Here is a 16,057-nt window from a genome sequence, read left to right as displayed (position 1 = left end):
AGGATGGGTTCTGGCCAATGAAAACCCCTATTGTTTTTGGAAAAGATCGGTTAATATTTAGGGGATGAAATGGACCAAATACTAAATTTTTGTCGGTTTTTCTGGTCGCTCCAGAGGCCGCAATTATGACCCAAACACCGCGAATTTTTGCATGGAGAAGGGGATCGGGCCAGAGAATAAGCATGCATGTTTTGATAAAGATCGGTCAATATTTAGCGGGTTAAATGGACCCTGACTTTTGTGTGAAAAATGACAAAATTTGTATTCTATGGCATATATATTTACTCCTGGAGGATGTAGACCCCAGGAGTTGATAGCATATTCAAGAGGAGTGGTTGGCCTTTAAATTGATACCAAATATAGTGATGTATCTACTCAGATGTGGGAGTTACAGTCAAATATTTACAGGTGCTTACGTATTCAGATATTATTTAGTAACCCATTACCACATTGGAGGGAGAAATATCGCGCTGATGGCTTTGAAATTTTTCATGAAGTTCCAGTTATAGTCAAGAACAACGCCTACAATTTTCGGCGATGATCAGATTAAAATTTTGGGATGAAATGGACGAAAAACATAATTTTTTGTGTGTTTTCGAGTAGAGTATAATCCGAAAATCACAACACAACCCACCGTGAAGGTAATTAGAAGGCCTGTACTGAATATTCGAAAAAAGTAAGAAAGAGGTGTTGTTAACCTCTAATCGGACAAGAGGGGGCGAATATCACGAAATATTACTCAGACTCGGAATAAACATCCTCAGAAAGTTAGAGTTCGTGGTAGTTGTGTAGGGTATCGTATGGTCGGCCCCGTCCGACTATACTGCTCCGCTCACTGGTTTGAATTAAGTTTTTATACCCTACACAACTATGTTGTCAGGGTATTATAGCTTTGTGCAGCCCCAAATGTTTGTAACGCCGCGAAATATTGGTCGTAGACCCACCTTTAAGTATACCGATCGTCATATCTCGACTAGCTGAGTCGATCTAGACATGTGTGTCCGTCCGTCCGTCCGTCCGTCTGTCCATTATAATTTGTAAACACGATACAGGCCACAGTTATGGACCAATCTTCACGAAATTTTGCATGTAGGATGGGTTCTGGCCAATGAAGACCCCTATTGTTTTTGGAAAAGATCGGTTAATATTTAGGGGATGAAATGGACCAAATACTAAATTTTTGTCGGTTTTTCTGGTCGCTCCAGAGGCCGCAATTATGGTCCAAACACCGCGAATTTTTGCATGGAGAAGGGGATCGGGCCAGAGAATAAGCATGCATGTTTTGATAAAGATCGGTCAATATTTAGCGGGTCAAATGGACCCTGACTTTTGTGTGAAAAATTACAAAATTTGTATTCTATGGCATATATATTTACTCCTGGAGGATGTAGTCCCCAGGATTTGATAGCATATCCAAGAGGAGTGGTTGGCCTTTAAATTGATACCAAATATACTGATGTATCTACTCAGATGTGGGAGTTACAGTCAAATATTTACAGGTGCTTACGTAATCAGATATTATTTAGTAACCCATTACCACATTAGAGGGAGAAATATCGCGCTGATGGCTTTGAAATTTTTCATGAAGTTCCAGTTATGGTCAAGAACAACGCCTACAATTTTCGGTGATGATCAGATTAAAATTTTGGGATGAAATGGACCGAAAACATAATTTTTTGTGTGTTTTCGAGTAGAATATAATCTGGAAATCACAACACAACCCACCGTGAAGGTAATCTGGACAAGTAATTAGAAGGACTGTACTGAATATTCGAAAAAAGTAAGGAAGAGGTGTTGTTAACCTCTAATCGGACAAGAGGGGGCAAATATCACGAAATATTACTCAGACTCGGAATAAACATCCTCAGAAAGTTAGAGTTCGTGGTAGTTGTGTAGGGTATCGCATGGTCGGCCCCGTCCGACTATACTGCTCCGCTCACTGGTTTTGTCTTTGATTTGAAATGAGCTTTTGATTTTGTCATAATTTATTTTCTTCCACAAACTCTGTATTTGTATTTTTGATTTTATTTTACATTTGAATTCTTCCCGTTTATAATTTTTTGGGAACACACTATTAATTTTTCAATTATTTTTTAAAATAAACTTTTTACACACCTTGTATGCCATTGTTGTTTTGTTTGAATTTGTTTTGGTTGTTCTTTACACTTTGTGTACTAAACACTGAATGTGCCTGGTTCGATAACATTGAGACCCATTCATTATTATGCAAAGTGCAACTACTTTTCATTGAATATATGAACAAAAGTGAATAGTTTTTTTTTAACATAGGGTTAATAACACGGATCTGTTTTGGGTTAATTGATCGTTGCAAACTGTTCATGATATTGACCTCCAAACTTTATTTTGGTGGAAGCTGTGTATACTTTAATGTAAAAAAATGTGTAAAAACAGGTTGAGGCGAACCAGTTTTTTTATGTTCTCAATCGATTTGTGACTAAGCCACTCATTGCACGGTCTTCGTGTCAAAATAAAACTGGAAGCCAACAAAATGGGGACTACGCCACTTATGTATCATTTTTCAAAATTTTAACTGCATCTATCTTTAAATGATGCTGACATTTTGAAGCTCGATTTTGAGTGTTTTTTTAATTTTACTTCTAGCTTTAATACGCAAACAGGAATTTATAAAAATCGATTATAAGATTATTGTAGTCGCGAATCTGCGTAATTTGATATGTATTTTGTGTATGTAGTATGCACAGCTTCAGAGTAATACTCATCCGAACGTGCGAATTTTGTGCGATCAAATTTCTAAAAAACCTATTTTTTGGGCCAAATTTTTAGATCTGTTAACTGAATGATATGGGTACCCGCGATCAATAAGGTTTTTTACGTTTCGGATGATATAAAATCTTCTTCGTGAAAATCCATCTACTAGAACGGCGGGAACTGGTCTTCCAAAAACACGAAATTTGGCAAAAAATGTTTTTGAAAATATCGCGGATTTATTTGCGTTTTCTGTGTATAATTTCCGCTTCAATAAATGACCCCATACGGATTTTGATCTTTTTCGAAAAGAGAACTTTAAAAACTTCAGCCGAAAGAGAGATGTACGCAATTTATCTCAAAAATAGATTTTGCTGGCACATCCATGGTTCTTAATGGACCACATTGAAATGGTATAGATCGATGTATTTTTTTAGGGTGCACACTGAAATCGGATGCGCGTTAATGGCATATGGAGTTTTCGGAAATTATTCGCGTTTTACGATTTTTTGGGTACTTCAATGTAACGTGCGGCACATCTTAGCCGTCAAATGAAATTTCGCAAAATATACATGGATTGGAAGATAAACTTCAGTACTTCCTGGAAACCGCATGCGCATCAAATGATTTTGAGAATTACGCGATTTAGACGCAATTTATCTCAAAAATAGTGTGAGCTGGCACATCCATGGTTCTTAATGGACCACATTGAAATCGGTATAGATCGATGTATTTTTTTAGGGTGCACACCGAAATCGGATGCGCGTTAATGGCATATGGAGTTTTCGGGAATTATTCGCGTTTTACGATTTTTTGGGTACTTCAATGTAACGTGTGGCACATCTTAGCCGTCAATTGAAATTTCGGAAAATATATATGGATTGGAAGATAAACTTCAGTACTTCCTTGAAACCGCATGCGCATCAAATGATTTTGAAAATTACGCGATTTACACGCAATTTAAAATGTATATTTTATAATATTATTTTAATTTAAGATTTATTCCTATTTATAGAATTCTAAGATTTATCGGAAGGGTCTTGATATAATCCGCAAGGCGTATACTTATACACAAAAAGTGATTATTATAATATATCTCAATTTTTCGGCGAAATTCGGGTAAAATAGCAGAATAACCCCAACATTTTTTTCTGAAATTTCTTGTATACAATTAAAAAAATAAATATGATGACATTATTTTTTCGATCCAAAAACAAATATTTTTCCTCGATATCTTGTTTTGTTGTCGCTGTGATTTAGAAACCGCTACACGGACTTGTGTGATTTTGATATCATTTGATTCATCATGGTGTTTAGATTATGTAGATATTTTTAAATTAATTTTTAGGTGTGTGTATGTCATTAATATGATGAAAATATTGATGTAATCTGCTATATTTTTTTTTATTTTTCTCATATTTCGCGAATATGTGCAACTTTATCGTGATTATTACAATATATTCATATTCTTATTTTACGGAGGAAGATATATATCAACGTTTTTGGTCAATATAATAAACGGCGTAATTTTAAGATTTTTTTCTTATGCCCAAAATTAAAACCTCGAAAACTTTTGCGCGCATCAACCAAAAATTTGATCGGTTTCGGAGTCAGAACATTTTTCTCTATATGTGTACCAAAAATCATTGATGTGCTACAAAAACAAAAAAGTTTCGGAGTCAGAACATTTTTCTCTATATGTGTACCAAAAATCATTGATGTGCTACAAAAACAAGAATAATAATAAAATCTAAAAGAGGTTTATGTGTGTCTATAATATATAAAAAATTTAATATTTTTATATTAACACTATATTAATGTCACTTTTAAAATTTGATACCATTTCATCCCCTAAGTATTAACCGATCTTTTCCAAAAACTATAGGATTGAAGATTGGTCCATAACGTGTTTACAAATTATATAAATTATAAATTATAATTTTTCAGAATTTCGACACTTTGAGGAAAGGATGAACCGATTGATTTTGTATTCAGACTTGAAATAGGTCTGGTAAAATTGTAACGATGTATCATACAACATTAAAAATATTTACCATGTGTTGACCGAAAATCAACTCCATGTTGTCAGAAAAGTAGTTGGCCCAAAGAAACTTGGGGTCTTATTAAACATAAGGATGTTATAAAACCCGGAATTCAAAAGTGCAGGCATTTCTTCTGAACAATTTGACTAAAACCTTAATAATATCAAAAACCGAGCTCGACCTTTATATAGAGGATATGTCAAAACATGGACCTGTATTGAAAAATGTCTGCCTCGATGTAATTCTCTCTCTCTCTCTATCTAAGAGGCCGGAATACCAACTTGCAAGCCCTTCGGTGTATAAACCTTATTTTGAAGCAGTATAAAAAAATGATAAAAATATTATATTACTGCCATAACGGTTATATGTGCGGTTAAAATGGACATGGACATATACCAAAAATGTTGTGCAAAGATATTCTCCGCCTTCCAAGAACCCGTAATGCATAATTGCATTCAACTCGTTTTGAAAGTGGAGAATTTGGTATCGGAAAGCCCATAGATATTTCGAAACAGAGCATATGGAATGACAAATTTATTATACACTCAATCTTATCGTGGAGGTTTTAAAAATTGGTTCTAGTGCCTTTAAATATAAATAAAAAATTCAGTTTGTTATAACATTACTTCGTACTTCGCTACTTCGTTATCGAATGTGGGAAGAATTTAAAAACCAATACCGACCATTATTAAAATTCTAGATTAATTTAGTATCTATGTTCTTTTATAGTACGAATTTGCCAAACTACCTCCATATCTCAACCCTTCACACAAATTCTGACCTCAACAGAAATAACCCTTTGTACTCTTGTAATACTTATTTTGAAACAAATTTCCAAATTTCAAATATAGGCACACCCAAATTTAGTACCAGTTAGTACACATTAATATACATTTTCATAACTACATACTTTAACAATAATAAGTACGAATTTCCAAAAATTCTCACATTCCCCAATCTTAATTTCAATTTCAGGATTCCATAGGTCCACCAATCTGTATCAAGTTTAATACCATTTAGTACACATAAGTAAACATTTTCATTACTACATACATCATGCAATCCAAGTATTACCCAATTTCAGAATTCCAGCTCTATTGGTTCACTCTTAATTCAAATTGTACAAAATTTGGTCCCGTTTAGTACGTATTTCCAGCTCTATCGATTCACCCCACACATTAGTACGAATTTCCAAAACTTCCTACACCCAACAATGGCCCAAACTCCAAATTTCGGGATCCCTGCTCTATCAGTTCAAACAAAATTAAAGTTGTACCAAATTTAGTACAATTAACTACCCATAATTGTGAATTTTCAAAACTACATCCATACCGCAATCTTACACTCCTACAGTAACCCTATTTCCAAATTACAGTGTTCCAGCTCTATCGATTCACCCAAATCCCATGTGGTACTATTTTGTACACATTAGTACAAATTTCCAAAACATTCTACATACACCGCAACAGCGAGTCTAACTTCAAATTTTAAGGATTGGTTAACCCGAAATTTAAATTGTACCAAATTCAGTACAAATTAGCACGAATTTCCAAAACTTTCTACATATCCCAATCTTACACCGCAAAAGTGACCCTAACTTCAAATTTTAGGATTCCCGCTCAATCGGTTCACCCAAATCCATATTTGGTACCATTTAGTACAAATTTCCAAAACTTCGTTCTACCCCCAACAATTACCCTAACTAATTATTTCAGAATCCCAGCTCTGTCGGTTCATTCAAATCCAATCGTACAAATCTGTAAACAAATTCCAAAACTACGTACATTTCCAATCCTACACTCCGGCGGTAATGTTAATTTCAATTTTCAGGATTCCAGCTTCATTTGTACTCCAATTACAAATTGTACCAAATATAGTACTTTTCGTATACGTGACTACACCTTAATTAGCATTCCAATTTTCAATTTTTGTACCTAATTTAGTACATTTTAGAAGCTTTCTGATACTTATAGTCCGAATTCCTAAAAACCCTTCACTACATCTATCCTACACTCCACCAGTAACCCTCAATCCAAATTTTGGAATTCTAGCTCCACCGGCAATTAATCAATCCAAATTTCGGAATTCTAGCTCCACCAACAATTACAAATGGTACCGTACTTAATACTTTTCGTGCCGTTCTAGTACGGCTTTCTAAAAACCCATCCTGACACCTTTGGACCAAGAGTGTCCCTCACTCCAAATTTCAATATGTTCTGTAAAAATCGATAATGGGACCGGATCAATCAGCGACAACAGCGACATTTTTGATAAGGTATTTCTGTAAAGTATAATTTTACCTGCTGAACCCTGAAATGGTAACACAGCTACGTAGGTTTGTCAGTTTGGCTAGGACATTCAAAATACCTAAAAGGGGGCGGCACACCAAATATGGAGTGATATATCCTCGTTTTATCCCTAGTTTGATATGAACATTTTCATTGTATCCAGGGCCACCCTTTACGCATGATTGGAATTTAAAGCCATTTGCTTTTTTAAATCAATCAGTTCATCGAAATGAAATTTTCAAATTGAAACTACTACATATTTGTTTTCAATAATTATTAGGTATATTTTTTAAATTAAATTAAAACTGGTCAACAACGAAAGCTACAAGTCTCAACAAGCAGATCCCTTTTTAGAAGTGTCTGACGGCATAGGCGGCTGGAGCAACATAAGAAGCGGCAACAACGGGAGCAGCTTTAACTACTGGAGCGGCAGCAACAACGGGAGCAGCTTTGACAACGGGAGCGGCAACAGCAACAAGGGGATCACGACGAACGACAGCGTTGAAACCATTGATGGGATCGGCAACATAGCTGACAGTACGTTTGTAACCATCAGCATCGATCAAAGAGTATTCACCACGAACGATATCACCATCACGTTCCTCAACATGACCCTTGTTGTCACCCGAGAGAGCATCTTGCACATCATAACCGTATTTGTATTGGGGATGAGGATCGTATTCTTCAAGTTCGACAGTCTTGGCCAAAACGGGAGCACTGGGTACGATGACAGCAGCGCTGGCGGCAGCGACGAAAGCGAGAGCGATAACGAACTGTAAATAAGGACATTTTTGGTTAGATTTTTTATTACACCTTTTTAATATGTATTTTTAAGTCATTGTTTGTTTATTCGATTTTTAATGTTTTAATAATTTATATAGTTGCAGCACTTTAAGAACATATCATTTTGAATTTTGTTTTTATTTTTTTTTACTTTATAAAATTTTCTAGGGGTTTTTCAATTAGTTTTTTTCGAATTCCTTTTAGTTAACTTTTTTTACACACCTTGTATGCCATTGTTGTTTTGATTGAATTTGGTTGTTCTTTACACTTTGTGTACTAAAGACTGAATGTGTCTTTTTCGATCGTAGGGCTAATAATTTATAGTTAATATTTTGTCATTGAGACCCATTCATTGTTATTCAAAGCGATACTCACAAACAATAATTGTTTCATTGAGTTCTTCATGCGAGTATGATGCTAGCTTTAGTACAAATGTACACATATGTATATGCATGTTTGTATGTATGGGTATTTACCTTGCGTAAATTCCAAGAATAACGCCAAAATAAACTCTAAAGAGAAGAACAGTTCACACACTTTGAAATATCGGATATTTCTATTTGCTTCGTAAAATTCATCCATTTCCGGAAGATAAGTGGCGGGTAACATTACAAAGCCATTGTCAACTATTTATATATTAATTTTATTGGATGACTCATGAGAAATGAAATTCTATTAATTATGTTGCTACTGTTCCCAAAAAATGCTAAAATTACAACGCTAATCTGAGAACCAGTAAGGAAAGCAGTAAAGTCGGACGGGGCCGACTATATGATACCCTTCACCACTATAGGTATATTAAACAGGACTATTAATATGAAATTGGATGAAATAAAATATGTGATATTTATCTAAATGTGAATCTACCTAGATCTATCCATAAAGTATGTAAATCGACTTCAAACAAATATAAATAGGTCATCCGTAGGGCTACGTCTATACCTCTACAAAACGCAACTACGTAATTCTATGCTCAATTCTGTAAAGTTGTGCAAAATTTGATGTCAATCTGACCAACATGAGGAGTTTGATGCCAATTTACTTGAAATCGGGCGTAAATACATATGGGAGCTATATAGAAATCTGGACCGATTTTCTCGAAACTTGGCAGACATCACTCTAGGCTCAATTCAGTACGTTATGCCAAATTTCGTGCAAATCGAAGGATATATAGGGACTTTGGTGCACCATTTACATGAAATCGGACGAATCTATATATGGGAGCTATATCTATATCTGGACCGATTTTCACGAAACTTGGCAGACATAATTCTAATATATTCTTTTAAGGCCTTTAAAGAATATTTTTCTAAGGCCTTCATAAGGCGTGGATTTTTTAAAGAATATTTTTCTAAGGCCTTCATAAGGCGTGGATTTTTTTAAAGAATATTTTTCTAAGGCCTTCGTATGGCGTGGATTTTTTAAAGAATATTTTTCTATGGCCTTCATAAGGCATGGATTTTTTTTTAAAGAATATTTTTCTAAGGCCTTCGTATGGCGTGGATTTCTTAAAGAATATTTTTCTATGGCCTTCATAAGGCGTGGATTTTTTAAAGAATATTTTTCTAAGGCCTTCATAAGGCGTGGATTTTTTAAAGAATATTTTTCTAAGGCCTTCATAAGGCGTGGATTTTTTAAAGAATATTTTTCTAAGGCCTTCATAAGGCGTGGATTTTTTAAAGAATATTTTTCTAAGGCCTTCATAAGGCGTGGATTTTTAAAAGAATATTTTTCTAAGGCCTTCATAAGGCGTGAATTTTTAACGAATATTTTTCTAAGGCCTTCATAAGGCGTGGATTTTTTAAAGAATATTTTTCTAAGGCCTTCATAAGGCGTGATTTTTTTAAAGAATATTTTTCTAAGGCCTTCATAAGGCGTGAATTTTTTAAAGAATATTTTTCTAAGGCCTTCATAAGGCGTGAATTTTTTAAAGAATATTTTTCTAAGGCCTTCATAAGGCGTGAATTTTTTAAATAATTTTTTAAAGAATATTTTCCTAAGGCCTTCATAAGGCTTGGATTTTTTCAATGAATATTTAACTGTACTTTGGCATTCCGGATTTTTTGAGACTTAACTACATCAATGCAAGATACGTTCAATGCAAGATTCAAATCATCGGATTTGTGTTTTTCTTTTTTATACCCTTCACCACACTGGGGTACAGGGTAATATGTCTTTGTGCATATGTTTGTAACAGGCAAAAGGAAACGAGATAGACACATGGTTCCTTTTGAGAATATGCATAGAATCACTTTCTGAGTCAATTTACGCATGTCCGTCTGTCCGTCCGTCCATATATTTTTGTGAACAAAGTGTAGGTCGCATTTATAATCCGATTTGGATGAAATTTGGCACAAGTCACTTATTCGGCCCAAGGACGAACACTATTGAAATTGGGTCAAATCGATTCAGATTTAAATATAGCTCCCATATATATTTTCGGCCGATTTAAGGTAAATGGGGCACCAAAATCCCTCTTTATCTTTAGATTTTTGCGAAATTTGGTACAGAGTACTGAATTAGGTCCAGAATGATGTGTGCCAAGTTTCGAGAAAATCGGTTCAGATTTAGATATAGCTCCTATATATAGTTTCGTCCGATTTAAGGTAAATGGTGCAACAATGTCCCTATATACCATTAGATTTGCTTGAAATTTGGTATAGAGACCTGAATTAGGTGCAGAATGATATGCCAAGTTTCGTGAAAATCGGTTTAGATTTAGATATAGCTCCCATATATAGTTTCGACCGATTTTATGTAAGTGGTGGACCAAAGTCGCTATATATTCTTGGATTTGCACGAAATTTGGCATAGCGTACTGAATTAGGTCTAGAATGATATGTGCAATGTTTCGTGAAAGTCGGCTCAGATTTAGATATAGCTCCCATATATTTATATTCATCCGATTTAAGGTAATTGGTGCACCAAAGTTCCTATATATGCTTCAATTTGCACTAAATTGGGCATAGCGTACTCAATTCAATCTAGAATGATGTTTGTTGAGTTTCGTGAAAATTGGTCCAGATTTTGATATAGCTCCCTTATATAGTTTCTTCCGATTTTATGGAAATGGTGCCCCAAAGTTCCTATATATCATCCGACTTGCTGGAAATTTGGCATAGCGTACTGAATTGAGTCTAGAATGTGTTTAGTTTCGTGAAAATCGGTTCAGATTTAGATATAGCTCCCATATATATTTTCGTCCGATTTTATGTAATTGGTGCACCAAAATCCCTATATATCTTTCGATTTGCACGATTTTTTGTACAGGTTACTGGATTTATTCTAGAATGATGTGTGCTAAGCTTCGTGAAAATATACATAGCTAGGATGATTGACACAACGTACTGAAATAATATAAATTAGTCTCTGGCAAGTTTCCCTGAAATCTGTTCAGATATAGGTATATATCAATAACGCGACGTCTGTTAGCATACATATGTAGAATAATACCCTTCACCACTTTGGGTACCCTTCACCACTTTGGGATTTCTCAACGAAACTAGGTTTTGAGGAGACCATTGTGTATTATTGTTCTAGACCCATCTTATAACATGATTCCATCTAGCTATATTTGTGATTCCGTCCGATCCGTATATCTATTATAATTTGTAATTATATTTAATAATATGAACCGGTGTTAGAAGTTTTTGTGTCTCCAAAATGCAGTTTCAACTCATTGTCTTCCAAAAGCATGAGAGTAGGGTATTTTGTTGCCTATTATTACTATAATTAATAGAAATTCAAAATACATTCCACTAGTTCCTAATCGCAATATTTTTTTTCACCTACATTCCAGTACGTACCACCTTAACATTGACCAAACAATCGACCTTCGAAAAAATTAACGGATCTTTTTTTTAGGTCTGATCTAGAGAATATTAAGTAGCTTATTTTTGTTTCCATTAATATCAACTTCTAAATTGACTGCAAACAACAACAAACCATACGCTAATGCCATAGCATAATGTCATTGATTCCCATCAAAAACCATGCATTATGTGCAGCAATAACCTATAATTTTGTACGTACAAGTACATACGTACGTGCATATTTCTTTAATAATATTAACCATCCACAGATGTAGGGCGATACATTGAATAATAATGAAGATGATTCAATGCCGTCCCAGGTACTATAAATTAATGGCTCTCTGCTTCAAGAAGGCACATTCGGTGTACTAAACACAAAGTGTAAAGAACAAATTAAACAAAACTAAAAAAACCAAACCTAACAACAATGGCCTACAAGGTGGGTAGAAGAAGATTGCAAATATTGGAATATAATAAATAAAAGAACATAAATAATAGAGAAATAAAAATGTATAAAATTCGAAAAAAATGTGCTAACGAAATTTGGTATTCCCTTTACAGTTTGTTATCGCTCTCGCTTTCGTTGCTGCCGCCAGCGCTGCTGTCATCGTACCCAGTGCTCCCGTTTTGGCCAAGACTGTCGAACTTGAAGAATACGATCCTCATCCCCAATACAAATACGGTTATGATGTGCAAGATGCTCTCTCGGGTGACAACAAGGGTCATGTTGAAGAACGTGATGGTGATATCGTTCGTGGTGAATACTCTTTGATCGATGCTGATGGTTACAAACGTACCGTCAGCTATGTTGCTGATCCCATCAACGGTTTCAACGCTGTCGTCCGTCGTGATCCTCTTGTTGCTGCTGCTCCCGTTGTTGCTGCCGCTCCCATTGTCAAAGCTGCCCCCGTTGTTGCTGCCGCTCCAGTAGTTAAAGCAGCTCCAGTTGTTGCTGCCTCATATGTTGCCCCAGCCGCTTATGCCGTCAGAAATTTGTAAAAAGGGGAACTGCTTGTTGAGACTTGTAGCTTTCGTTGTTGACCAGTTTTAGTTTAATTTAAATAAATGTTATTAATTTTTTGAAAAAAAAATTTTTTTTTTGGTATTTGGTTTTTTTTTTAATTATGAAGCTCCAGACAATTTAAAGTTAATTTAAAAGTGTATGTATTTTTTCCAATATTTAATCAATGTCAAGGACAGGGTATATCATAATTTTTCTAAAAAATTAATTCGTTCGTACGAGCGAAGTATCCGGGTTATTCCAACTTCTGCACAATCTCACAACATGTGAAGATGGAGCATATCGTTTCAACCCTTCTCGTAATTCCGATACGAACGATCAACATTTTAAGCAATTTGAGAATTCGAAATGTTAATCGTAATATTTTCTCCCAATCTAGATTAGGTGTAAATATGGGACCCATATCGACTATATAAGTTCAAACCGGTCATAGTTTTGGTACACCCCTTATAACATATTTTAAACGAATTTCCCAGCAGAAGATCGCTAATTTGGCATTGCTGGTTCATGGATGTCGAAAAATATCTTTGCAGAAAATTATTAATATATGTTTCTTCTTGGATCCCATATAAGTGCCCCTCAACGTGTGAAGTATTTCCCTAGGCTCACATTCCAGTCAAAGTGTCTGTTAATAACTCCTTCGGATAGAAATCTTAATAAGGGTACATATACCCTTTTATGAACATAATGGATTTCTGCTGTGGATTTCAATGGCTGCAAATTGACAGACAATATTCAAATTAAGATCATGTTCTGACTGTCGAAGAGCCTGTAATTAGATTTTCTGTGTTCTCGGTTGTCCAAACAATTCAAATGGTTCTTGAATGGTTTTTATACGCTCAGCTTTATGGCTAATTAGGGTATATTCACAATCATAAAATTGGCAAAATTGTTCCTCATATAAATATTGATTTTAACCCCATATTTCTTTGGACCGAATCCGCTTTACACTATTTAATATCGATTTAGGTGCAGGTGAGCACTATAACTCTCGAAGGGAGAACCCGATTTCATCCGAACGTTGCAGATCGTAATATTTCCTCCAAACTTAGTTTATGTTCGAAAGTGATGACTATCGGTCCATCTTACACAAAAGGTTAAAAAATGAAAATTAATTTTATAATATCATGCGAACGGACTATCCGATTTGAGCCAAACTTTACACAACCTATAATCTTTACCAAGGCTTGATATAGTCCGAGGATGGTACCCATTAGTCCACTCCATCCGGTACACCCCAGAATATTATTTGCTGAATATTATTTTTTAAACCATGCAAATTGACTTTCCGACTTCAACTACACTTTGCACAACCTTGTATTTCAACAATGCTTGTATAATGTTGGATATAATAATGGGACTTAACGGTCTAATACGGGTCAACATTTTAAAAACTTGTTAATCTCATATGAATCGAACAGAATATTCAATTTCATCCAAAACTTTGCACATGCGTATATATTTACATTTAATAAATAAAGCTGGAAGATGGGACCTGTTGGTACACACCTTCTGGTACCTACCGCACAAAGTGTTAGCATTTTGATTTTTTTAATACAATATCTAAATAATGGAATGAATTATTTAATTCAAACACAGCAAACCTCGAAATATGATATATGTCGGTAACACCTGAAACTTTTTTATTTGTTTATAGCATAAATATAACTGCACTGCACCATTTTGGGTATTTTGAAGGTATTTTCGATGGTAAAAATAAATTTTCATAAAAGGCACCCTTGCCATGTTAAGTATTTAATGTCCCTAGGCTAATTTTCTACTCAAAATGTCTGAAAACAACTTCTTTAAAAAAAATAAGTAATTGTAATGGAATTCTTCTGCCTTTAATTTGGTACTTCATTTTCTGAAAGGGCACAGAGTCTCGACCGAGTTATATTTTGATCATAAAAAAATTGTATGTCGAGTTTCCCATATCCGTCTGTCAGTTAGATATCATCTTTGAAATTTTGCACATGCATTTCCACAACTCCTGGGATGTTTGGTATTGAAAATGGGATATATTTGTTTATTCCAAATCCTTCAAGGCCAATAAATAGAATAAAAAACCAGTGAGCGGAGCAGTATAGTCGGACGGGGCCGACTATATGATACCCAACACAACTTCCACGAAAAACTAACTTTCTGTGGATCTATATTCTGAGCTTGGACAATATTTCTGGATTTTTGAAACATGTGGACCAACTAGAGGGCGACAATTATTACTAATGTTCAGTACAGCCCTTCTAATTACTTGTCCAGATTCCCTTCCCTTGTGATCGACTCGAAAAATATAACAATATAACTATCTGATCGTCACCGAAAATTGTAGGCGTTATCCTTGACCATAACTGGAACTTCATGGAACATTTTAAAGCGATCAGCGCTATATTTCCGCCCTCTAGTGTGGTAAAGGGTTACTAAATAATATCTGAATACATAAGTACCTGTAAATATGTATGTACAACTCCCACATCTGAGTACATACGACCATATAATTGGTATCAATTTAAAGGTCAACCACTGTCCTTGGATATACCAACAACTTTTCGGGTCTATGTCCTTCAGGGGTAAATCTATACGCTATAGAATACAAATTTGGTAATTTTTCACACAAAAGTCAGGATCAATTTGACCCGCTAAATATTGACCGATCCTTATCAAAACAGGCATGCTTATTCTTTGGCCAGATCCCCTTCTCTATGTAAAAATTCGCGATGTTTGGGTCATAATTGCGGCCTCTAGAGCGACCAGAAAAACCGATAAAAATTAAGTATTTGGTCCTTTTCATCCCTAGATATTAACCGATCTTTACCAAAAACAATAGGGGTCTTCATTGGCCAGAACCCATCCTACATGCAAAATTTCGTGAAGATTGGTCCATAACTGTGGCCTGTATCGTGTTTACAAAATATAATGGACAGACGGACGGACGGACACACATATCTAGATCGACTCAGCTAGTCGAGGTATGACGATCGGTATACTTAGGACCAATATTTTGCGGCGTTACAAACTCTTGGGGCTGCACAAAGCTATAATACCCTGACAACATAGTTGTGTAGGGTATAATTATTTCTAGAATTCGTTATAAGAAGCTCCCGACTTTTCTAAGAAATTTTGAATGCACAGGGTATAAAGAATGCGGCATATTTAGCTCAATAAGTTAATATCTTCCAAAATTTTACCGATAAAAAAAATCCCGACATATTTTAGGTATTCTAACCCTGGAGTATATACCAAAGTTTGGCCCTATGTTTTTACTTGTTTTCTTTTGTAAATAATTTTGCAAAGTAATTTTTTTTCATATCACATTTATTAAGATTTAGATTAAACAAAAACTAGTCAACAATCGGGACGGCTACAAAGCAAAACCCATGATAAAAA

General features: G+C 35.0%; 2 protein-coding genes across 2 annotated transcripts; one reads left to right on the top strand and one right to left on the bottom strand.

Annotated features, from left to right (window-relative positions):
* Positions 1–7,407: 7,407 nt before the first annotated feature.
* On the bottom strand, positions 7,408–8,074 carry LOC133336205 (larval cuticle protein A2B-like). Its single transcript, XM_061544489.1, has 2 exons — positions 8,063–8,074; positions 7,408–7,830 (listed from the first exon to the last, which is right to left on the bottom strand). Exons 1-2 carry the CDS (start codon positions 8,072–8,074, stop codon positions 7,408–7,410), a joined length of 435 nt encoding a protein of 144 aa, XP_061400473.1.
* A 4,005-nt stretch (positions 8,075–12,079) lies between these two features.
* LOC133336204 (larval cuticle protein A2B-like) lies at positions 12,080–12,651 on the top strand. Its single transcript, XM_061544488.1, has 2 exons — positions 12,080–12,091; positions 12,205–12,651. Exons 1-2 carry the CDS (start codon positions 12,080–12,082, stop codon positions 12,649–12,651), a joined length of 459 nt encoding a protein of 152 aa, XP_061400472.1.
* The last annotated feature ends 3,406 nt before the right edge of the window (positions 12,652–16,057 follow it).

This window comes from Musca vetustissima, unplaced genomic scaffold (assembly GCF_032173495.1).
Source record: "Musca vetustissima isolate MV318-11 ecotype Yass unplaced genomic scaffold, APGP_CSIRO_Mvet_v1 utg45963, whole genome shotgun sequence".
Lineage (NCBI taxonomy): Eukaryota > Metazoa > Arthropoda > Insecta > Diptera > Muscidae > Musca > Musca vetustissima.
This window is presented reverse-complemented; position numbering and strand designations above follow the sequence as displayed.